The sequence below is a fragment of the Herpailurus yagouaroundi genome, unplaced genomic scaffold, assembly GCF_014898765.1.
Source record: "Herpailurus yagouaroundi ecotype Mexico unplaced genomic scaffold, PumYag 139, whole genome shotgun sequence".
Lineage (NCBI taxonomy): Eukaryota > Metazoa > Chordata > Mammalia > Carnivora > Felidae > Herpailurus > Herpailurus yagouaroundi.
This window is the reverse complement of record NW_024412394.1, coordinates 59,677,110-59,702,488: the sequence shown is the minus strand read 5'-3', so window position 1 is coordinate 59,702,488 and position 25,379 is coordinate 59,677,110. Positions and strand designations below refer to the sequence as shown.

The following is a 25,379-nucleotide window of genomic DNA, read 5'->3' as shown; positions in this document are numbered from 1 at the left end:
TTATTCCTTGACCACTACACTGGATCATCTTTTTGTTCCTTGAACGTGAAGTATTCTTACTCTCTATGTTGCCCTGTTTACCTGGCTGACTCTTCATCCTTGAAGTGTCAATATAAGAAACCTGCTTCTCTTTCCCCACTTCCTTTCTTGCTAGGCTAGATGTACCTGCTCTGTGTTCTGGTAAACTCTTTACTGCCCCCTTTTAAAAGTCTTATTTTGTATTGAGATAGCTTGTTTAATCAGCCTGTCTTCACTAGACTGTGAGCTTCACAAGGATAGGTACCAGATTGATTTTGCTCACCATAGTCTATCCAGCCTGGATATAATAGAAATTCTAGTTAAGAAATATCAGGTGAGTGAAAGCTGTTTGTACATTCTTCTGAGGTTTTCCTTCTGAGCCTGTTCTTACCCTAGGTTTTCTAGCAACTGTCAACTTTTACCATTCCTTTTTGTTTTGTGCTTTTTTAGCTTGAGATTTAGAAAATACCCAAATATTAATTTCAGAATTAAATTTCTGCATGTATAAATTCTTGAGTTCTTTGAGAAGGATGGCATCATGAGTTGAATAAATTGTGTTAGATTTTATTTCTTCTGTTTGTGAGAAAACTTACTAGTTTGTAAACTATCTTATCTCTTTTTAAGGACTAAAATTAATTAAATAATTTATATGAAAAATATTTTTGAGGTCTTGAAATAAAGATGTAAATATTAATATATATATATGTATGTATGTATATGTGTGTGTGTGTGTATATACACACATAGATATATACCAGACCTGTAAATACTGCCCTTTTTTTGTGGTCGCTTTGTACCTCCCTTTATCTTTTCTGTCAGTTCATCCATTCATCCATTAAACAAATAGTTATTGAGAACCTGCTGTACCCCAAACACTATTTTAGGTGGTGTGGATACTGCAGTGAACAAAACAATGTTCCCACCCTCATGGGGCTCATATTCTATTGGGTGAAGTTAACAAATAACACAGCCAACATTGTTATGTGTTAGGTACCATCAAGTAAGTGAGTTGGATGCAAGAGAAGGATCAAGGAAGAGGTGCTGTAAGGTGGTCAGAGGAGGCTTCTCTGGTAAAGAGACATTTGAGCAAAGACCTGAGGAAATGAAGGAGCTACCTATGTGGCCTGTGGGAGAGGAGTGCTTATGCAGGGGGATCTACTTGTTACAGTTTATATCACTGGAAGGAAGGCCGGTGTGGATGCCCCAGCATGAGCAAGGAGGAGGGTTATAGGAGATCAAATCAAAGTATAGGAGAAAGCCAAGTTCTTTAAGCATTTTGAAGTTTATGCAGAGATATGTGAAACCTTTGGAGGGTTTTGAACAGAGGGGAGCCACAAATGTTACCTGTTTTTGGGAAGAATGATTCTTGTTTATGTGTGGAAATTAAATTGTTAGAGAGTAAGGGTGAAAACAGGGAGACTAGGCAATTGTAATAGTCTGTAGGGTAGACTATAGGTAGTCTTACAGGGTAATGGTGAGAAGTGGTCAGATTCTGAATATATTTTGAAGGTAGAGTTGGGAGAATTTGCTGATGAATTGAATGGAGTAAAGTATAACTACAAGTTTTTTTGGCCTGAGAAACAGGCAGAATGGAGTTGTGATTTATTCAAGTGACGTGACCACAGGAGGAGATTTGCAGCAGGAGATCAATTTTGACATTTTTAAGTTTGAGTTAACCTATTAGACATCCAGGTGGAGCTGTGGAAGAGGTAGTGGGTATGCAAATCTGGAGTACAGGTGAGATATACAGAATGGAGATAAGAATTTGGAATTAGGATATAAATGATACTTAAAGTCTTGAGAGTGGATGGGATCCCCTGAATGGGATCTCCAGCGTAGCTGGAGAATGGGGTCTGAGCTCTCTGATCTTGAGGCACAGCAATGTTTAAAGGAGGATGAGGAGGAACCAACAGGACAAAAAAGTGCCAGTATTGCTGGAGAAAAAACAAGAGATACTGGTGTCCTAAATGCCAAGTGAAGCCACTGTATCTAGAAGGGCTGCGTCAAAAACTGACAAGGATTAAATAAGGACTGAGAAGTAACATTGAATTTGACAGTGTTCAGGTTATTGTGACGTTAATAGCTCTTTTGGTGGAACAGTGGAAGTTAACAGTGGAGGTTGGTTTGATTGGAGTGGCATTTTTATTGCAGATAAGCTAAAAAAAAGTAGGGTATTAATGGGAGAGGGCTGTGGAGTCGGTTAGGTTTTAAATATGGAAGCCTCCATAGCATATTTTTAGGCTTCAGAAATGATCCAAAAGAGAAGAAAATATTAGAGAGGGGACAATTTCACTTCAGCAATTTACCACTGTATGTCCACTGAATAAATTTTTCTTGAACTAATGAATGGATAAAAGTATTTCCAACAGATGCTATATATTTTTATCAGTGTTGAATAAAAAGTGGGATAAAGAACACTTTAGTTAACACCTTTTTTGTTGTTGTTGTTCAGATGGTTGTGAAAATTGATTAGATTTCAGTCTTCCTTAATTAGATTACCACTTCTACTTTTTCACATGATGAGCCTGGTGTTTCCCAAGTTTTTGCAGCTGCCTTTACAAATGATCTACAATTAAGGTGTGCTGCTGCAGTGGGCTTGTATAATCTTTTATATTGTGTTCATCTTGTCCCCTTTAAACTTTTAAAAAGTTTACTTCAAATATTTGGAGACCTCTTATGAACTATTACCTTAAATGACATTGAAGCACATTGTGGGTGGGAATATTAAATAAGCATCCAGATGCTCAGTGTTCATGTTTAATCTTTCATAAACCTGAGAATTTTTAGATAGTATTTTCAGAACCTACAATTTGGCTTTCAGTTTGATGCTTTTACAACTATTGTCTCTCTTAGTGTTTATTAAACTTTTAGTGTTTAGTAAACTCTCTTCTGTGTTTATTAAAACTTTTAATTATGGAATATTTCAAGAATACTTGCAATTTCAGAAAATAATGTACCAAACGCTAATATAGTTGCCATGCAGATTTAACAAGTTTTAATTTTTACCTTATTTGCTTCAGATCTTTCTCTTTGAAAAATTACTGCTTTTGGGCACCTGGTTGGCTCAGTTGTGGCCGCCTCTGGCTCAGGTCATGATCTCACTGTGGGTTTGAGCCCCGTGTCGGGCTCTGTGCTGACAATGCTGATCCTGCTTCAGATTCTATGCCTCTCTCTCTCTCTGCCCTTCCCCTGCTTGCACTGTCTCTCTCTCAAAAATAAGTAAAATAAACATTAAAAAAAAATACTGCTATTTACAGGATATAAACCAGGGCATAATGAGGGAGTTGATGGAAAGAAATGGGACTGATTAACTTGGTGAAGAGAAGACAAAGTAGAATGGCTGTTATGGTCACCTATAGTGTGAAAAAGAAGGCTTAAATTTGATAACTTAAATATAGATAGTGTTTTTCTTTGTAAATTTTTTTTTGTCTTTTTTTTTTTTTTTTTTTTTTGAGAGAGAGAGAGGGCGAGAGGGATGGGGGTGGGGAGGCTCAGACAGAGAGGGAGACACAGATCAGAAGCAGGCTCTAGGCTCTAAGCTGTCAGCACAGAGCCTGGCACAGGGCTCGAACCCACGAACTGAGAGATCATGATGTGAGCTGAAGTCGGACACTTAAGCAACTGAGCAGCCCAGGCAACCCTAGATAGTTTTTTTTTTGTTTGTTTTGTTTTTTTTAAGTACATTTACAATCAGAAAGCAACATCCAGTACTCAATAATCAATTATTTTATGGTCTATACTTACGTGGAAATTTTTATAAAACATTGAAAAACATGTTCAACTGATACAGATGTCATTTTTATTAAAAAGTCAGCAGATATCATGATTTCCCTAGTGTCTTCACTGTAAAAATTGTTAACCAGCAATCTTTAGAGAAATGATTACATTACTATTTAAAAATTTAAGGTCACATGCTATAATTTTTAAAACATCAGAATGAATTTCATGTTTCTAATGCTTTTTGAAGCATGGTGTTTCAGTAGATTTAAAAAAAGTAAAGGGTATCATTATGAAAACCTGTTTTTCCTCTCAATCGTAGTATGTATAATTTATTGTTAGGAAAGTGGTTTAGAAGTTAGAATATAAAGTATGAGAACTAATGGGCCTAACCCTTTCAAACACTTTTTCAGTTTATGAAGCTGTGAGTAGCAGAGGATGAAGTCTCATAGGGAAGTGATGGTTCAACTCAAAATAAGGGACAGAGGAAAACATTTTTGTAGACTATATTTGTTAGGGCACGTTTCTGACTGATATAACAAAGTGGAAGATGATGCCCTGTTTTGTTTTTGTTTTTTTCCATTGTATTTAAGTTTTTATTCATAAATACTGAAACAAACAATTTAGACCGAATGTTAAATAAAGCATATATATTAGATGCAGGGTAGTAACACTATAGAATTTTTGCTCTCTGTGTATTTGTTCTAATTCATAATGCCCAGTGTGTTAGTGATTTGCTTTACTGTTTTTATATTTTTTGTTTACCATATAAATTCATTTGAGTCCTCATTTTAGTATTTTTCTCTACTTGAGAAAGAGGGGTATTGAGTGTGTGCCAACTTCTTTTACATAATGTCATTGTTAGGGCTATTTAAGAATATCCTCTACTATGCACAGAACAATAATAAGTAAAGATTAAGGTCATTGTACCCTTTGATAAATATTTTTTGGATTTGGAGTGGGTAATCCTAGTTGTTTGGGTATAAAACTTGAGTCAGATTTCCAAAAGGAGCTCGTATTCAGTAATTTAATGGTGCTCCATATAATTGCGATACAGAGGAATAAGTATAAGGTCTGGAAAATCCATTCTGTCTACATAGCTAACGCTGGTTCTAGAGCATCACCAGAGCATCACTAAGAGTTGTGGTTTGGTGAATTCAGGTCTTATTAAGGGACAGACATAAATTATTTGGGTCTGTCTTCCAGAAGCCCATAGATTAGGGTGGAATGAAAATTCTGCCTTTCTCAGATAATCTGAACCAGGACCTTTTGACTGTTGGATTTCTGTTCCATGTGTTCTCTAGAGTAATATGTGTACTTGTTTGGTATTTGTGGGGTGTTCTTTCTAAGAACTCTTTCTGACTAAAAACTCTTGTTTTTTTTTTTCCCCAATGTTTGTTTATTATTGAGAGAGAGTGAGAGACAGAACATGAGCATGGGAGGGGCAGAGGGAGGAGGAGACACAGAATCTGAAGCAGTCTCCAGGCTCTGAGCCGTCAGCACACAGCCTGACCTCGGTCTCGAACCCACAAACCGGGGGACCATGACCTGAGCTGAAGTCGGATGCTTAACCGACTGAGCCAGCCAGGTGCCCCTGACTACTCTTGTTCTTAATCAGTGCTGATATGTTAATCAAGACACTTGTTTTTTCAAGGGCCTTTAAAGGAAAGCTTTCCTTATCCTTAAAAAGTAAAATTAATGTAATTATGGGGATCTCCTATAATATAAAGGCTATTTAGTTTATAGTTAATGAGCCTAATTAGGCCCATTCCTTCTAGGGTGGGAAACCTGGGGTTAATACAAGTAGTTAGTTGGGGGAGGTAAATTAGAGTATGAACCTTACATAAATTTCATTTTTAACAAACCATTATGTATATTGATTTATATTAAAAGTATACACACACACGTATTTATTTCCCCCTTGCTTTCTCTGTTCTCCATGCTCCACGTGTGTTTTTTTTTTTTTTAATGTTCATTTATTTTTGAGAGACAGAGAGAGACAGAGCATGAGTAGGGAAGGGGCAGAGTGAGAGGGAGACACAGAATCCAAAGCAGGCTCCAGACTCTGAGCCGTCAGCACAGAGCCCGACGCGGGGCTTGAACTCAGGAACTGCGAGGTCATGACCTGAGCCGAAGTCAGACACTCAACTGACTGAGCCACCCAGGCGCCCCCAACGTGTGATTTCTGATTTGATTGGAAACTATTGAAGAACAGTTGCTTCTTGTTTAAGAATGAATTAGGATATAAAGTGAACTTCTTGGATAGAAATTAGGAACAGTTAAAATTGCTTTTGAAAATCCTTCAGTTGGACATAAGTCATCAAAACACACTGTCTTAGTGTGTTGTGTGCCACCATGTCTTTTCTCCAGACTTGGAACATACCAGTATCTTCAGATGAACTATGTGAAAAAGTTGGTTTGTGCTTAATGGCAATGTTGTATATATATTTTTAAGAAGAAAACATAGTTTTCAAATATTGGAGTCATGCAGTGCGGCAAGATGCTCACAGTTTGAGATGCATATGGTGATTGAAATGGATGGATGAAGGGAACTTCCTGTTTTTGTTGCTCATCCTCCATTTACTCTGGAGCAGCTAGCTATTCAGTGTGTGAAATAGTGGACAGAATCTCCAGTATTATTGTTTTGGTGTGTCTATACCTTTTATTTGGCCTGTTTTATATGGTTGATTCAAATAAGTAAATGTGCCCATGATGGGACTCTATTAACTAATTGATGGCAATAATGTACAATTAAAGAAAAGGCAGAAATCTTTTTTTAGAGGGTACTGTGAAAAATTACCCCCTTTTGAAATGGCATAATAGAGGATTATGTATATATGTAATATATCTATGAAGGCTGATGTCTGAATTCTGATCTTGACTATGTTAATTTTTTAACAACTCACTTTTTAGAAGTAAAATGTAAATACTCCAGTTTATTTTTCAAGATTTGGCCTGTGGGAATATAATTCTATTTTAGGTATTGAAATCTTAAATTCTAATTTTTATTCCATTCACAACCTACCCATCATTCCAGTGTTTTTATCCCTCACCTACATTATATCACTCTTTTTTTCCCTCTAATAATTCCCTAGTATCTATGATTGCCAGCAACTAATTGCTGACTTTACATTCATTAGGAAATATAGTTTGGCTATGGTGGAGATTTTGTTATTTGTTTATAATGAAAACTACAGTAACTATATTTTCCTAAAATTACTGCCAAGCAGTAATTTTAAACCCCATTTAGAGTTTAGAAACAGATTTAAAATAAAGGATCGTAAAACTTTCTTTGTGGTACTTCAGAATAATGTGTACTAGAATTCTAGCCCAGTGGTTATTGGTCAGTATCATTTCACAAAGGGAAATATATTACTGTTAGGTTCCTCCCCCCTCCCCCATTTGAATGTTTAAAAGGGCAGTTAACTTGACTTCAAGACCTTTTCTTTTTATCTGTACATATATCTAATCAACATTGTAAAGATTGAGATAATCACAGATGGGTACTACTGGCCGTAAAAATCTTTTGGGTTTTAGTCTTTATATGCTAAGGTGTTAATATTTATTATTAAAGGAATTTTTCATGTATTCATTTGCCACTTAGTACGTCACACTAAATGTGGAATAAAAATTACTGAGGTAACAACTGCTACATAGGACAGTTTATCTTCATGTGCATTTGCTGTAGTCTTATAAATCAGAAATTTTAACCATAAACATTATGATATATCTTTAAGACCTCCAACTTGAATGTTTTTTCCTTTTGTTTGGACCTCAAATCCAGAACATAATTATTCTCATCATTTGGGCACCATTGTCCTCTTATTGCCCTTTTGTTATAAAACTTTAACCCTGGATTATACCAACCTTTTGTTCCTTTGCCAGATCGTTGCCACTCTAAATTTGTGTTTTTTCAGTATAAACTGAATATTCAATGCTTCCTGAAAAATCTTTTTATGGTTAATCAATTTCCTATCTTATCATTGGTGTGAAGTCAGACTTTTGCCTGTCTTCAAAATTTTTTTCTCATCATCTTTTAAATAGTTTCAGCAGATCTCAAAGAAAATAAGTACTTTTGGTAGAACTTCCTTTCACCACCTTTTTCTCTCCCCATTCATTTCTGCTTCACCATGTTACAAATCTATCTGCACTTCCAGGTATCTCCCTTCTTCTACCATGTCTTATCTCAAGACCCATACTTTTGTTCTCATTCTCCTATTTTCTCAGAGACTCTACTCCCTTAGTTATAGCCTTTCTTTTGATTATTCAGTCTTTCCCCCTCTCTACTGGCTCTCCCCTGATTATTTGATTTTACTCAGCTCTGTCCTGTATTTTCAAAATCTTGACCCATGTATTTCTTGCCCTTTCTTCTGGGCCAGGTTCCTTGAAAAAATAGCTTGTACCCATTTTATTTCCTCATTTTCTCCCTCTCATTTATCCTTCAACCCAGTGAAATTTGCATTCTCCCCAGTTTTTTGGAAACTATGTGTGCTAAAGTCATCTAAAACCTGAGAATGGCCAAGTACTGTGAACTCTGTAACAGCATTTGAAATACTCTGTTCTCTTGTGATAACACTTTCTTCATAGGACAGCTCTTTGTTGATCTCTTTCTTAGGACTCTGTTCTTAGCCCTCTACTGTCTACTCTCAGGGTTTTAGAGGAGCACGTGGATGGGTTTCATGGCATTCATGCAGCTTCTGAAATGAAGTACAAAATATTTATATTGTGTGTATGTCTCTTTTCTCAGGGAGAGGGTCCACAGGTTTATTTATGTTGGACTTAAAGGAATGTGTTCACCTATGGTTTAAACTGCCTTGACGTGACAACACTAAATTCTCTATTTCCAGCCCACACCTCTAGTAGGGCATCCAAAACTTATGCCACTTTATCCCACTTGATGGCCATGATCAAAACTTTCCAAAACAGAATTAATCAGTCATCTTTCTTCTTCCTGTATGCTATCTATACATCCATGTGCCACTATTCTTTCTCTCCTAAACCTGAAATTTGGGTGTTCTGCTCCTTTCCTCTTCCTCTTCACAGCCTATCCCACCCACCCTGTCTCTCAAATATAAGTATCTCTTAAGTCCATCTTTTTCTGCTTTTCCTTGCCTCAATTCCACCCTCTTTATCTTTCACCTGGTTTATTGTAAGAAATAACTTTCTAACTGGTTTGCTTGTCTCCAGTTGACCCTGCCTTTAAACTGTTCACCAGACTTAAATCTGAATAATATTCTACAATATATTAAATTTCTTTTCCATGACTCTGTCAAGATAAAAAGCGCTTAAATTGAAGGGTGCCTAGGTGGCTCAGTCAGTTAAGTGTCCAGTTTTTGATTTTGGCTCAGATCGTGATCTCATGGTTTGTGCGTTCAAGCCCTGTGTTGGGATTCCGTCTCTCTCTCCTCATGCCTCTCCCCCGCTTGTGCATTCTCTCTTTCTTTCTCAAAGTCATAAACTTTATTTAAAAAATGCTTAAATTGAGACATGGTGTTGGGTCTCTGCTTACATCTTTATTCTTAATGAGTGACCAATTGTACATTATATAGGTTTTTACATTTTTATTATTTTTTAAAGTGTATTTATTTTGAGAGTGAGCAAGCCTGTGCACACCTGAGTGGGGGAGGGGCAGAGAGAGAGGGAGAGAGAATCCCAAGCAGTCTCCATGCTGTCAGTTCAGAGCCCCATGCAGGGGTCAAACTCATGAACTCTGAGATCATGACCTGAGCCAAAATCAAGAGTCGGATGCCTAAGCCACTGACCCAGGCACCCTATATAGATTTTTTTTTTTTTAAGAGTAAGTCTAAGTCTATTATTTTAGTTTTCTCCTTCATACCTTTACCTTTTTTTCTCTACCAGGCCAGCTCATTAAAGTCCTGTAAATCTCAACTTCCATCTTTATCTACCTTCTTTCCCACTCTATTAGATGTTCCACCTCTGTCTTCCTATAGTTATACCTGCATAATTATTGTAACCCTTCTTAACCATACTGTAAACGTGTTATACAGGGCAAGTGCAGTCATAACCCAAAATGTTTTTTTTTTTAATCTTTAGAGACTCACAGTGTGTCTAATGTATAGTAAGTGATCTATAGATATTTGCTGATTAAATAATCAAAGATGTAAAATTTGTTTTCTCATTCTGACCTTTATACATTTCCAACACCCTTAAGTGTTAGTAGTCGTTTTACTGGTACAGAGTCCAGTGAGTTTTAAAGAACAGAGTTCTGTAAATCTTATTTATACCCAGTGTCTAACATAGTTCCTGGTATATAGGAGAAACTCAAATATTTGTGAATAAATGATTACAGGTGATCATGAGCAAATGAGCTATTACATTTTTAAAGTGTTAGTATTCAACCTGACGAAGTAAAACCATAAAAACCAAAGTAGAAAATCAAGTGCTTCATTTTCTTGACAAGTTTAATTAATATTTATCAATTTGATGAGAGCTCAGGGAGCTGTAAAGTTTCCTGTTAGTGTAGTGTGTAACAACAGTGTGACCTCATTACCAGGCTCTACTGTTAGATCTCTTCTTAGAGATTGGGTGTATTATTTTTTTTTGTTAGAATTTGTTAAGTTTATGAATTAGACTTTACCCATTTTTATTCTTAGGCCTTGCTGTTTTTAGAGAGGGGCAGGGAATTCAGGAGATTACCATAGGTTATGTCAAAATGATGGAAGTAGTAGTCCCAAATACCCCATTTATTCATAAAATATGCCAGAGGCAAAATATTACATGTATCACATGTCTTCTGTTATGGTGTTGCATTTTGAAAACACTAACTTGAGTGATAAAAGGCAGGTTCTGAAGCAGAATATATTCAGTTTACTGTCAGCACCTTTCTTTAAAGACTTCAAGGTTAATGTCAATCATTATGAATAGAATGCCTGTCATTACAGTCTCTTAACCTAGATAGAGAAATTAAATCCCAGTACTCTAAGTCATGTTGTATGCCTTACTTCTCATGAATAGATAATAGTAACTATGTTCCATCCCTGGGAGAATTGAGAAAAAAGTCACCCAATTCACATTGGGTAAGACTTAATTCTCTCACAGATAACTGTTGAGAAAGGCTCCTTCCTTAGGAGGCATATTGTGCACCTAAACGCAGGTCACTGAATTCTTAGTAGGTGGAGACTCTTTGATCACTATTGATTTGAGACAAAATTGAATGGTGATTTAAGAATAAAAGATAAAGGGTGCTTGGGTGGCTCAGTGGGTCATGATCTCACTGTTCATGAGTTTGAGCCCTGTGTTTTGCTCTGTGCTGACAGCTCAGAGCCTGGAGCCTGCTTTGGATTCTGTGTCTCCCTCTCTCTGCCCCTCCTGTGCGCACATTCTGACTCTCTCACAAATAAACAGTAAAAAAAAAAAAAAAAAAAAGAATGTAAGATAATATTCCTGTGACAGTTCTCAAAGTGTGGTCCTTGACCTAAACTTGTTGGAAAGTGTAAAATTCTTGTGCCACATCTCAGTGATATCTGATCTACTGAATCAGAAAATTGGAGGTAAGAAGTAGAGTGACGGGGCCCAGTTTTAGAAGTCACCTGCACTAGGTGACTTTGAAACATACGGAAGTTTGAGAATCTCTGTTCCATGCTGTCTGTTGACTCTTGCTTTCATTTCTTCATCCAAACACTCCAGAAAATACTTACTCAAGTGTTAGAAAAATCCTGATGTGATTCCCTGAATCATCTCTCCTAACTAAATATATTCCCAATGAGTAGTTGAAATTTAAAGTCAGCTAGCTAGGGTATGTATTCTCAAATTGGGTCATTTTACTTTTGTGATTAAAATTATTCAATGTGATATAGGGCATTCAACCATTTTTTTCTCCCAGCCATTTTCATACCATTTCCTTATTGATTTGCAATGCAATCATTTGTGTCTTTTTACTTTATCTTTTTTGTTTCTGATTTCTAATCTAATTGTATTTTACTCAGAAAATATAATCTACATTAGTTGTCAGCAAACTCATTTGGTCACCCTGAACCCAATAATAGTTTTGCACTTTTTGAGTGTTTAAAACAAAAACAAACTCCAAAATATGTGACAAAGACTGCATGTGGCCTCCAAATCTAAAATATTTACTCTCTCTTCAGGAAAAATTTGTTGACCCCTAATCTATGTGATACTTACTTTTTGAAATTTGTTGAGATTTGCTTTATAGCCTAATATGCACAGACTGTTTTAAACTTTTATAAAGGAACTTGTGAAATATATGTATTTTCTGATCATTAGGTACAGATTTCTGTATATGTTCATTAAATTAAACTTACTAATTTCACTGCTCACATCCCCTGTATAACTTTACTGAATTTTGGGGGGCATTGGTTTGACCTATCAATAATCAACTATTACACTTTCACTTTGATGTTGGACTTTTCACTTTCTTCTGGAGTTCTATTTGCTTTTTTGTTTTTTAATTTTTTTAACATTTATTTTTGAGATACAGAGAGAGGCAGAGCATGAGCAGGGGAGAGGGGGAGAGAGAGAGAAAGAGAGAGAGATACAGAATCTGCAGCAGGCTTCAGGCTCTGAGCTGTTTGTTAGCACAGAGCCCGACGCGGGGCTCGAATCCATGAACTGCGAGACCATGACCCGAGCTGAAGTTGGATGCTCAACCGACTGAGCCACCCAGGCACCCCTGGAGTTCTCTTTGCTTTAATTTATTTTGAGGCTCTTTCAGCAGGGCATACAAATTGAAAATTTTTATCTTCTTAGATACAATTTTTATTACTATGTGGAGAGGTTTTTTTTTTTTTCTTTTAATCGTTAAAAATACCTTTTGTTTTAAAGTCTGTTTTGTCTGATTTGATATTTTTGGTAAAGCCACCAGCTAGTTTTGCTTCTTATTTATAGGAGGATCTTATTCCATCTAACCTTCTCTGTTCTGTGTTTCAGGTGTAGCTCTAATGTTCACTTGACTGCTGTTTAGTAATTCTGTCAATTTTTTGAGTGTTAAGTTTAATTCACTTATACTTATTGTGAGTACTGATATGTTTGGACTTATTCCTCTTTGTCCTTCTTAATCTTTACTTTGCCTTTTTGTGATAGCATACTGGGTTGTTTCTTCAGATCTTTATTCCAAGTCAGTACTTTTTTCTTTCGCTGTATCTAATCTATTTAACCCATCCATTGATTGTTTATTAACAAGTATATATTTTTATTTCTAAAAGTTGTATTTTCAAATTTGCCTCATCATTTCTTATTTTATTATTCTTCATTGTTTTATAAATTCTCTCTTATTTTGTTAAACATGTCAGTTATTTTATATATATTCTGACAGAAGACTCAGATTTTTTCCAAGTATTAAACTTTGTGATAACTTCAAGGATATAAACAATCAAGAAGAAAAGCAGAATCAGGGTGTGGTCTGAAGTATTCTATATGGCCCCCTGGTTCTTTCCTTCCCATGTTGGACACATGTTCTTTGGCCCAAAATAATGAAATCTCTTAATTGAGGTTTGTGGGACATTTCAACACTGTGGAAAGTATCTGGATTATAAAACATCTGTATTTCAGATTCTGGAATGGAATTTCATAAGCTCTGTAGTTTTTACATTTTGGGCTAGATAATTCTTTGTTTTGGAAAGACTGTCCTGTGCATTATAGGATATTTAGCAGTATCACTGGCCTCTACTGACCAGAAGCCAGTAATACCCCACAGTCTCCAGTTATGAGAACTCAAAATGTCACCAGATACTGCCAGATGTCCCATGGGAGGCAAAATCATCCCTATTTGAGAACTTACATAGCTTTTGTGACATTCTGTAAGGAGCCATGCCTTAGGAAACTATAGATTGTAGTTTTGTTATAATAAGCAGTCTTAAACCAGGATAACCCTCCAAGAGTATTTCATAGATAAAGATTCCCCTCATAGTAAATATTATTAGTCTGTTTGCCAGATGGTTAGTTGTTTAGTTGTCAGCATGTCAACAAGGAGACTAGATCAGGTCATCTGACTTCTTTCTTTTCCTGGGAGGTCTCCCCTTCCCCAGCTTGTTATTCAGTCTCCCTGTTACCATTATCTTCTTTCCTCCATTTTTATTCTTTTACTATTCACCAAATAATTATCGAATGCCAAAAATATTCCAGGACTGTTCTATTTGCTAGGACCAATCACTGAAATAAAGGTGTTTTTTTTTTTTTGTTTATTTATTTTGTTTGTTTTTTGTGTTTTTTTGTTTTTTGTCATGAAGCTTACTCTTTGTGGGGTGAGACACATAAATAAAAAAATATCAAATATTAATTAGTGCTATAAGGATAATTGAAATTTTGTGCTTTGAGAGACAGTAACTGGGTAGCTGTTCTGTATTAGATTGAATGGTGAAGAAAGTCACATCTCAGGAGGTATCTTTTAAACCAAGATGTCTGTGGCAAGGAGTCACCTATATGAACATCAGAAAAGCATTTCAAACAGAGGGAACCATTAATGCAAATGCAGTTAGAAGGAAACATGCTTGATACTCCAAGAAGAGAAAAAGCCAGTGAGACTCTGAAAGCAAGAGATAATGGGAGATGAAAGCAGTGAGCATAAAACACAATTGGAGAAAAGATGAGAAAGTGCTTTCATCTCTCTCAGTGTGACTGGCAATAGTAATACACTATTGGAGGCCTGTGCTTGGGAATCTGTAGAGCTCATTTTGAAGGGATGTTGTAGTATACCCACAAACAAATGTTTTTGTGTTTCTTTTTCCTTTCTTCAGCCATAGAGAATGTGTTATTAAAAAACTTTGTGAGTAGAAAAAGTGTCAGGAGAATTTTTCAACATTGGTGGCAATTACTTTTTAACTAATTGATTTTTCTTTTCTCTTGTACAGGTCAATTTGCTGAGTTTGATTACCCCTCCAGCCTCCTCCCAAAAGATAAATATCATCTTGTTTTGTTTCAGTTTCAGGTTTCTCCTTGTATGGATCACTGATTGAATAATAGATGGCTTTACCTCGTCTCACAGGAGCTTTGCGCTCCTTTTCAAATGTCACCAAGCAAGATAATTATAATGAAGAAGTGGCTGACTTAAAGGTAAACTTTTTAAATGGAAAACATAATAAATGTAGAATGTGAGCAGATATTTGACATTCTTTTTCTCAATTCGGTGTGCTTAAAATGGTGAGTTTTATCTTATTTGGTGTTATACCAAGAAGGGGAATGGGTATACTGCTGTTTCCTATAAGAATACTTAAACACCTATGACTATTGTCAGAGAGAATAATCAGAACTATGATATTGAGTTCTTATGTTAATTTTTGTTGCTAAATTTCTGCCAGGTTGGTTTTTTTTGCTTTTGGTTTTAAATAATTTAATCCAGTAATTTACCTCTGGGTAATCTGAATGAGTTTATGGTGGATCTCTTTCTGGTAAAATTCTTATCAAGTGGACAAAAAATGTCTTTACCAGAACATGGGAAATAAGAATATTAATGTCTTAAAATCAGTACTTGGTCTCATAACTGACTTCTGTCTGGTCCTTGAATTTGTTGTGGACTTTATAGTCCTGAAGGTATATAAACTGTATATATGAACAAGTAAGCTATGTAATATATACATGAAGGAACTGACCCTACGTTTGTTCTTTTTTGTTTTTTGTTTTTTTCTTTTTAAATCTTTATTTATTAGACAGAGTGTGAGCAGGGGAGGAGCAGAGAGAGAGGGAGACACAGAATCCGAATCAGGCTCCAGGCCCTGACCTGTCAGCACAGAGCCTGATGCGGGGCTCGAACTCACAAACCTTAAGATCATTACCTGAGCCGAAGTCGGACGCTGAACCGACTGAACCACCCAGGCACCCCTGTTCTTTTTTGTTTTTTTAAACAAAAACAACAGTCACTTTGCTGTTTGTATTGTAGAATATTAACATTGTTTTCTAATAGGTTGGAATTTTATTGCTTATGGTCCTTTGACAGTTTTACAATTAATACCTTCACTTAAAGATTGATACTAGGAAGAGAATATTTGTTAACAGTCTTTAGGTAGATTTTTCCTCTAGCAGTGATACAGTTTTACTACAGAGAACAGTTGACCTTCTTTACAATGGGAGCTGTTTTGCATTTCTATGGCAATTAAAATAAGGCTATAGTCTATACAATTAGTTAATAATTACTGTCTTAAACTTATTGTTTTCTCACCTCACCTAATCAAGGCTCTTTTTACAAGTTACTTTATATTAGAGATAACAACATGATTTTAAAATCTGAAAATGTATAAGGACTACATGCAATTCCATGTCATTTATTTATTCTTGTAGTCTTTTAAACACTTTTTTTCCTGAGGGAAAAAAGTGACAGATCTAATGAAACTCATTTTAATATAACTTTTTATCTTGGGATATATCCAACAATACAAAAGAAAGGGAAAAGTAAGATCAACTTTTGTATACCTATGACCCATTGAAACAACTTAATTCAATTTATGGCCAATCCTTTTTTTTTTAAGTTTATTTATTTATTTTCATAATCTCCACACCCAGGGTCAGGCTCACACTCATGACCCTAAGATCAGAATTGCATGTTCTTCTTGCTAAAACAGCCAGGCACCTTTGTGGCCAGTCTTATTTCTATGTTTCTCCATTTTCTTCCCCCTAAACCCAGATTAATTAGCATAAATTAACATTTTAAATTGGAAAACTGAGGCAGGGAAGTAAAAACGAATTATGCAATATCATTAGTACAACCAAAATGAAAATTACAGTTTTCTGTCTGACCCACTACTTTTTCATTTGGTCAGAGGTCTTCATGAGGTTTAATCCTTGGGTCGAGGCCACTGGTATAAAGTGAAATTTATATTGCTTTATATGGCAGTTCTTAAGAATGGAAAGATTTATAGTCTTAAGAATAAAAGTATGTATAGATAAGAATCTCCTCAGTGGGGTTCCTGGGTGAGTCAGTCGGTTGGGCATCCAGCTCTTGGTTCTGGCTCGGGTCATGATCTTGTGGGTCATGGGTTTGGGCCCTATGTCCGGCCCCATGCTGACAGTGTGGAGCCTGCTTGTAATTCTTTCTCCGTTTCTCTCTGCCCCTCCCCCACTGACATGCACTCTCTCCAAATAAATAAATGAATAGACTTAAAAAAAAATTATTAAAAAAAAGAATCTTCTGGATGCTCAACTGTTTTAGGATCATACTTAGGAAAACAGTACTAATTTGAATATAGTAAACCCACATTTGGAATCTAGTTATGTGCAGTATGGTCCAAGCTGTGGTAAAAACAAGCAGAAAAATGGAAAAGAGGCATGTGGGATATTACCAAATGTTATTATCTGAATATCGGACTTTTTCATCTTTTTTTTTTTTTCCCTCCAAAGTAGTCTCCAAGCCCAATGTGGGGCTTGAACTCATGACTCTCAGATCAGGAGTCGATGCACTTTTGACTGATGCGGCCAGGTTCCCCTGGATGTTGGGCTTTTTGCTTTGTTTACTTTGCTGTATAAAAATAATTACATAATGAATATTCATGTGATTAAAACTATAAAAAATAAATTTTTATTAAACATATCTTTTAAAATGTGATTTTTTTAAAAATCACATTTAAATAAAGCTCCTCCTCAGAGCTTAGTTAAAAAGCAATTTTGAATTCTTGGTAGTGCCAGGTTGTATAATATAATGCAGAATATATGCAATAAGTGATGGCTTTAAGGAAACCTTTGACCAGTGTCTCTGTATTATGCTGTTTCAGGTGAAGCGGTCTAAACTTCATGAACAAATTGTAGACTTGGATGTTACATGGAAGAAGATAGTAAAATTTTTGAATGAAAAACTGGAGAAGAGTGAAATGCAAAGTGTAAATGAAGACTTAAAAGATATATTGCAGGCTGCAAAACAAATAGGTATAGTTTTGTTTCGTTTTATTTTGTTTTATAGAACCAGTAAGGTTCAAAAATAGGTTCCTTTTAAACTGTATGCCATATGGCGAAAGGCTAAAGTTTCCAGACAAGTATTTATAATTATGAAAGATACTCTTATATATCTCAGAGCTTGGGATAGAGTCGTAGAAACAGAATTAAATTAGTAATTAGTGTACAATCAAACATGACAGGTTCATAGGAATTTAGAGTTTGAAAACCACAATTATGTTTCAGGTAAGGAGAGGGTAAATGAAAATTATAACGTAGCTTGAAAGAACCTTAAAAACCATGTAGCTCAATTTCTTATAGATGCCCATCAACACATAGTGAGGGGCAGCACTGAAGCTAAACTTTGCTTCTATCCCTATTGTACACTAATATTCTCATCAATTGATTGTATTTGAAGGAAATTATAATTAGAGATTTTAATACTATATATTAATATAGGTTACTTTTCCAAGGTTAAAAAAAATAAACAAATGATTCTTTGTTAAAACATCTGAGTTTGTTCATTGGAATTCATCCTCTCATTCTAGACTCTGATAATTAAAAAGCATAGTTAACTCTACTGTAGTTCTAAATTTAGGTTTGTACCCAGAAAGTTCATGCTGATACTCTGGCCCTGTGAGATCTGGCCTCCACCTTTCTCTCTGACCTTGAGTCATCCTTGTCTTCGCTAATTATGCTTCATTAGACACTGGCCTTTTCTCACTTCTTCAGTCCAAGTTGGTGCCTGTTTTACTGTCTTTATATGTGTTATTCCCTGTGTTGAGAATGTTCTTTTAGCCTAGTCTTAGAGTGGTTAGATCTTTTCTTGTTATTTTGAACTCCACTAAAAACTTATGTCTTTAATGAGGCCCTAGCTGACCATCCAATCTCAAGTTGTTACTCAGTCACTCTTTGTCATATAACCTCAGTAACATTTTCTCCATAACATTTATCATTATCTGATATGTTCCTTGTTTGTTTATTGCCTGGGTTTTGCTACTAGGATGTAAGTTTCATAAGAATAGGATCTTACTTTTCTTGTTCAACACCTCATCCTTAGTGCTTAGAATAATGCTTTGTGTGTTTTAGGGTCTTAAAATTCACTTGATAAATGAAGAGGTTTTCATAGATGGTTTTTTGGTAGAGGAACATTTAGATTCTTTATCATATGCTGGTTGGCAGTTTTCTGGCCTACACCAACTTTGGGGAGGGTGTTTCTGTTAGATCTCATATACTTGACTTATTTATGATCATCAAATTTTAAAATTTGTTCTTCATAGATAGCACACTTTGATGTATTATTTGTCATTGGTTTGTAATATAACATAAAATTTAACGTCATTGTTTTAAGTTGTGAATGTACAAAATGAATGTCATGTATATTTTTATAGTTAGATTTTCTTCTGAAGTTCAAGGGCTTTAATAAGTAAAGGATTTTTTTGTTGTTGTTGTTTAAGCCTAGGGGAAATAAAGCATACTTTGATGAGATTTGTGATAGCATTTGGCATAGAATCACACTTTATATTTTAAAAATAAAGAGGTAGTTAAAATTCATTGGAAAATTGAGGCAAAAATGCAGAGTCTTCAGTTTACCTAGATCAACTTGACCAGGGTCTTAACCCTTTGGGACTTCCTATTTTAGGATATTTTCATTTCTGAGATGTTAGGGCCATTGTGGAGAGGGGGTGGTCTGACTAAAGAACTTTTCAAAAACTGTAGAAGAGTGTCTTTCCTCTTCTTTGGTTCAGTTGTAAAAATGACTCAAAATACTGGGGTGTCTGGGTGCCACAGTCAGTTAAGCATCCAACTCTTGATCTTGGCTCAGGTCATGATCTCACAGTTTGTGACTTTGAGCCCTTCATTGGACTCTGTGTTGATGGCCATCAGCACAGAGTCTGCTTGGGATTCTGTCTCTCCTCTCTGCCCCTCCTCCACTTGTGCATGCTCTCCCTCCCTCCCTCTCTCTCTAAATAAATAAAACTTACAAAAACATTTTTGAAAAAATGACTCAAAACACTCAGCAAAAACAGTTAAAATATTGAGTTTATCCAGTACCATGGCTAAATTATTTATTTAAATAATGTGGGAAGTAAGATTTTTTTTTAAAGATTTATTTAATTAATTTATTTTAGAGAGTGTGGGCAGGGGAGAGGGATAGAGGGAGGGAGGGAGGGGGAGAGAGAGAGAGAATGAATGAATGAATGAATGAATGAATGAATGAATCTTAAGCAGGTTCCATGCTCAGCACAGAGCCCAACATGGGGCTCTATCCCATGACCTTGACCTGAACCAAAATCAGCATACTGAGCCACCCCGGCACCCTGGAAATTAAGATCTTTTAAAAATAGGTTTCCCTTTAGATTTCTTCCCTGAGTATCTCTGACAAGTCAAAAATCATTGTTTTACATATCAGTCATTAAATGTAATCCTAGGAGTTTTACCTGTTGGCAAAACTTTCTGATACATACTCAGGGACTAATCTATTGATTGATGTGTTTAAGGAATTGATTATTTTGAGATACAGTATCTCAAAAGAATATTTTCATGACAGAGAAAACCTTAGGGTTGGATTTAGGCAAATGCTCTGTTGTGTCTACTTTTAAATGCTATGTTTAAGTTGAATAAGTATTAGCTTTAGCGAAACTAATAGTTGACTTGTAGTCAGCCACTCTTTCTGAATAAAAATACTGCTGATACTGGAAGCCTAATTAACATTAGCAACTTTGAAAAGATTAGTCTCATGGGAAAATGTTTTTGTGATTTTTTATATTGCTTTTTAACACAGGTAATTTGGTATAATTGTATTCAATAGAGCAAAAGAATAAAGAAAAAATAATCACTCCTATTTCAATTGAACATAATAGTATAAGGCACTTGTTTAAGACTATGATATCAACTAGTCATTGTAATGGGTATTTTAAGCTGGTAAGGAACATCAGAGAACATCTGGTCCAGTCTCTTTATTTTGTATGTAAAGTGCTAGACCTGTGAAGGTTAACTGAATCCCATGGTTGAGTCATGGTGAAGATAGACTAGACCCTGAAGTAGAAACATGATGGAAATAACTACATTCTTTCCTTTTCTTGTAGTCAGAGGTCATGTACTGTTAAGCCAACTTTTCAGCTATTCTTTTTTTTTAATATGGTATTTTACATGTTTTTTTATTTTAATTTTTAAAAATTTTTAAAAATTTACATTCAAGTTAGCATATAGTGCAACAATGATTTCAGGGGTAGATTCCTTCAGCTATTCTTAAATGCACTCTTTCTACATTGTTTATCATTGCTTTAGTTTAGGCTTTTGTCATCTCTTGTCTAATTTACTGCAGAAGCCTATTGCCTCAGCTTTCCTTTCTTACTCAACTTCTTTACTCTTACTACACTTATCTTTGTAAAAAGCAATGCTCATTTTTTATTTTCATATTACTCTTTAGACCAAATTCATTTGAATGGACATAATAAAAGTTTCTTTATGAATTGAAACAACTTGCCTTTTCATTCATTTCCTTGCCTTTCTACCAAATGTAACCTTTACTACTAACATATGCAATGTTGACCTAAGTTCCTGAACAGTGCTTACTGTTTTTTCTGTCTTTTATATGTTAAAATAACTTTCCCCTTGTGTTCACCTGGTCAGATGTTCCTCATCTCCTACGAAATGGCTTAGGTTTCATTCATGTCCTCTGTTATCCTTTCTAATCTTAGTAGATAGTGTTCCATTAGACTATCATCTATTCCATACTTTTTTATAGTATGGAATACTAGCACCTACTATGGTGGAATGGATACATACAGATGATGATCAATAAATAAGAGAAGTATTGAGAATTCAACTAATAGTACTTTGTGGTCTTTAGTACTTCTGCTCATGACAATGGACAGTGTCTTACCAGTAGCAGCTTCTTTTTTTTTTTTCCTGTTATTTTGAAGTATTTTTTCTCTCAGATTTATATTTAATATATTCCCATACCATTTTACAATTTTATTCTCCCTTCAATATTATTTTAATGATAAACTTAGCTTTAGAGAGAAAACATTATAAATTATGGCCCTTAACCTTAAGTACTCATTGTAGACATAGCGATCTCCTCCATGGATTTTGAAGGATAAGCATAGTCATATTAACCTATGTTCTGTTGGTGGTGAAACTTTTGTCAATATATTTTATGTGCTCTAAGTACAAACATTTTTTAAAATAAAGAGGTCAGGATTGAGAGTGTCAATCGATAAAATGCATCATGTATTAGGCATGTGTATCTGTTACTTAGAGTTTTAAATTCTCATTCCAGGAGGCTTATAAGCCTTCCACAGTGTAGTTAGAGAAACTAGAATTGGGGGTCAAGAATGTAGGGAAGGTAATTAGAAAGACCCATCACTTCCCTACTCAGCTATGTAACTTAATCTCTCCCAGAGCAAGAACAGAATGATCTAATGCTTTTACTCTGTTCTGAATACAGATTAGGACTCAGCCAGAACTGAACTAGTTTTTTTCAGTATTCACATTGTTTCACCATAGACCTGTTTGTTTTGACTTCTCTGATTTATAATCCCTGCTTTATTTGGGTTTTGATGTTTTTATCGTTAATAACTTTGTCTTTAAGAAAAGTATGAATCAAAATGTATGTTGGACAGGAGCGACTTGCAAAGTGTGGTTTAGGGAAATTGGTAATCCATTAACATTTTTTGAGTTGTAAAAGAAATAAGATTTTACTATAAAGAAGTGAGGAATCAAAACTGAGGGTAGAAAGCAGTTTATAAGGCAGTGACTGGAAAGGGGGGGTCTCAGCAGACATTAGGTGTTAGCAATGTCTAGATATTCTGTCTATATAACTAAGGCTTTGCATTTAGAATAATAAAGGGCTGTTGTATATTGGATGTGGCAGGAGATTTTTCAGGAGTATTTATGAAAAGTAGCTATCTTGAAAATTGCAAATTTCAAAAAAGTTTGGAGCTCCATGTCCCATAAATTGGCTAACAGGATAATTGGGAACAGCTCTCTGCTGAAAATATTAGAAAAACTGTAAAATATAAAATTTGTTTAACTACATCAGAGTCTACCAAAGCAAGAAGAATGGGATCAAGATCTGGAAGCAGACATAAACTCAGAAAATGTGATCCTGGCATTTGGGCCACTTTTTCCTAGAGGTGACTGTCCATTCCAGAAGAGGAAGCTGGATGGAGAAGAGGAGAATGAGAAGATGAGAAGAACTTTTGACAGATTTAAAGGACTAAGATGACAAAGATGATTAAAATGGCCAAAAGAGAAAATAGAAAATCTGAATATTTGACTTAAAGAAATTGAATCTGTAATTAAAAACCTGCATATAAAGAAATTTGTATGCCTTGATAGCTTGACTGGAGAGTGTCATATAATGTCATTTAAAGAGACATGAGGTTATTATTGTAGATTAAAGAAGGTTACAGGCATATAATAATTTAATGTACTGTCATTGATTGAATCCTGAGTCAGAAAAAAAGTAATAAAGACATTTTGGGGACCATTGTAGAAATTTGAATATGTAGTCTGGATATCATTAGGTGAGATTAGATCTGAGGTGAGTCAGGATATCCTAAATCTCAGGAGATGCATACTGCAATGTTTATAGTGAAATGTCATGTAGACTGCTATGTACTGGCAAATGGATCAATAAAAAAAAAATACATATGAAATGTGTGTGTGAGAGAGAACACGAATGCACATGAGCGCACAAAATATTACTTAATGGATTAATAAATAGTGACGTGTGATTCATGTAATAAAGGTTTAAAAATCACATTATTTAGTAGATGAAGAAAAACTTTTTAATATCTAAAATGCAATTATAAGAATTCTTAGCAACTAGGAATAGAACTTTCTTTACTTGATAAATAATATACATTTAAAAAGCCTAGATCAAACATCTTATGCAATGATGCATTGTTAAAAAAGCTGCTCCCTTAAAACAGGAAATGAAATAACAATGCCAATCACCATTTGTTTTTCTCATTGTACTGAAGGTCCTTGCTAATAAGGCAAGAAAGAGTATAAAGATTGATAAAAACTGCTATTATTCACATAATTCTATCTTTAGAAAATGGATTTATTAGCAAGGTCAATATAGAAATCAATTTTATTTCTTCTTACTAGCAGCAAATTTTTTTAAAATGCCATTTACAAAAACATTAAAAGTCATCAAATATCTAGAAGTAAATTTAACAAAAGATGTGCAAGATTTCCTCATGGGAAACTGAAATATTGAGAGAAATTAAAGAAGACCTAAATAAATGGAATAATATACAAAGGATTGGAATACTCATTATTATAAAGATACCATTTTTACTCAAATGACCTCCAGATTCAGTGCAATCCTAATCAAAATCTCTGCAGGTTTGTGTTTGAGGATGTGCATATGTATGTGGAAATTGACAAGATAATCTGAAAATTATATGGAAAATCAGAGGCAAAAAGCGGCCAAGTCAACCTTGAAAAATAGAGGGAATGGACTTATTATAAAGATTAGTAAACTAGACAGATGTTGGTCTAAGGATAGGCAAATAGACCAGTAGGACGGAATAGAGTCCAGAAACTGACCCACAGATAATAGGGCTCTTTCTTTACCATGAACACCATTAAGTAGTGAAGCATGGTTGTTTTTTCAGTACATGGTGCTGGGTCAACTGTATATGCATATGAAAAAAATTATACCTGTACAGATAATTCTAAGCAGCTTATAAAATAAAACATGAGGCTCAAAACAATAAATCTAAATATAAAGAAGAATATCTTCATGATCTTTATGGAAAATTATATTAAGTAGTAAACAGAAAGCCTTCCTAAAGGGAATGACTGGTAAATTGAATTACATTAAAACATATTTTTTTATTCTTTGAAAGTAAAAAGGCAAGTCACAGAGTAGGAGAATATAGCTTCAATATATATGACCCCAAAGAGAGTTTGTATCTACATTATGAACTTATACAAATTAATAAGAAAAGGTACTCCTATATAAAAAGGAGCAGGAGCCTTGAACAAGCGCTTTGCAGATGTAGAAGATAATTGAATGGCTAGTAAACATAAAAAGGTGTCCAACCTTATTGGTAATCAGAGAGATGCCACTAACATGTGCACTGATAAGAATGGTTAAAATTTAAAAGAACAACATACATACCAATTGTTGGTCAGGTTCAAGAATGTGAAATAAGAATTTGCATGCATTGCTGGGTAGAGTTTAAATTGGTATGGCTGCTTTGAATAACAATATCTGCTGTTGTTGGACAAGTGAAATCTTAAGTTTTGCTATATATATCATCCAGTAATATACATATATCCAGTATATCCAGTAACAGTTCCTGTACATATATACAAAAGACCAGGCATTTATGGCAACATTATTTATAATAGCTTTAAAGTGGAAACAACCCAGTTCACTGTTAAATAGTGGGACATAGATAGATTATGATATGTAGACTACCTTATACTAATAAGGAACTAGAATTGTACATGTAACATTGTAAATGAATCTTACAGTGTTGAGTGGAAGCAGCCAAACACAAAAGGACAGGATGATAATTGTGTTTATATGAAGTTGAGAAAACTAGGCCCGATTAATCTCTGTTTCATAAGTCAGGATAGTGGCTACTTTTGAGGAAGCAGGTAATGACTGGGGGTGGACTTCGAAGTTTCTGGGGAGCTGATTATCTCTTTCTGGAAGTAGTTTTCCAAATTACATAGGTACATTCATTTTGTGATAATTCTTTGAGCTGTATGTGTACTGTATATGTTCTTGTTTTATTCAATAAAAATATGGCTTTTATCTTATCATTTTTCTTGAA

General features: G+C 34.9%; 1 protein-coding gene across 3 annotated transcripts in view; it reads left to right on the top strand.

The window, feature by feature from the left end:
* The window catches only part of ASCC3 (activating signal cointegrator 1 complex subunit 3), a 369,269-nt gene that overhangs the window by 4,747 nt on the left and 339,143 nt on the right, over nucleotides 1-25,379 (top strand). For 2 of the 3 annotated variants that reach the window (XM_040474261.1, XM_040474259.1), the window contains exons 2-3: nucleotides 14,633-14,763; nucleotides 17,412-17,562. In XM_040474261.1, the coding sequence (XP_040330195.1) occupies nucleotides 14,674-14,763; nucleotides 17,412-17,562 (241 nt within the window). In that variant the 5' untranslated portion in view covers nucleotides 14,633-14,673. The remainder of the gene's footprint in view (nucleotides 1-14,632; nucleotides 14,764-17,411; nucleotides 17,563-25,379) is intronic. The other variant, XM_040474260.1, reaches the window with a different exon arrangement.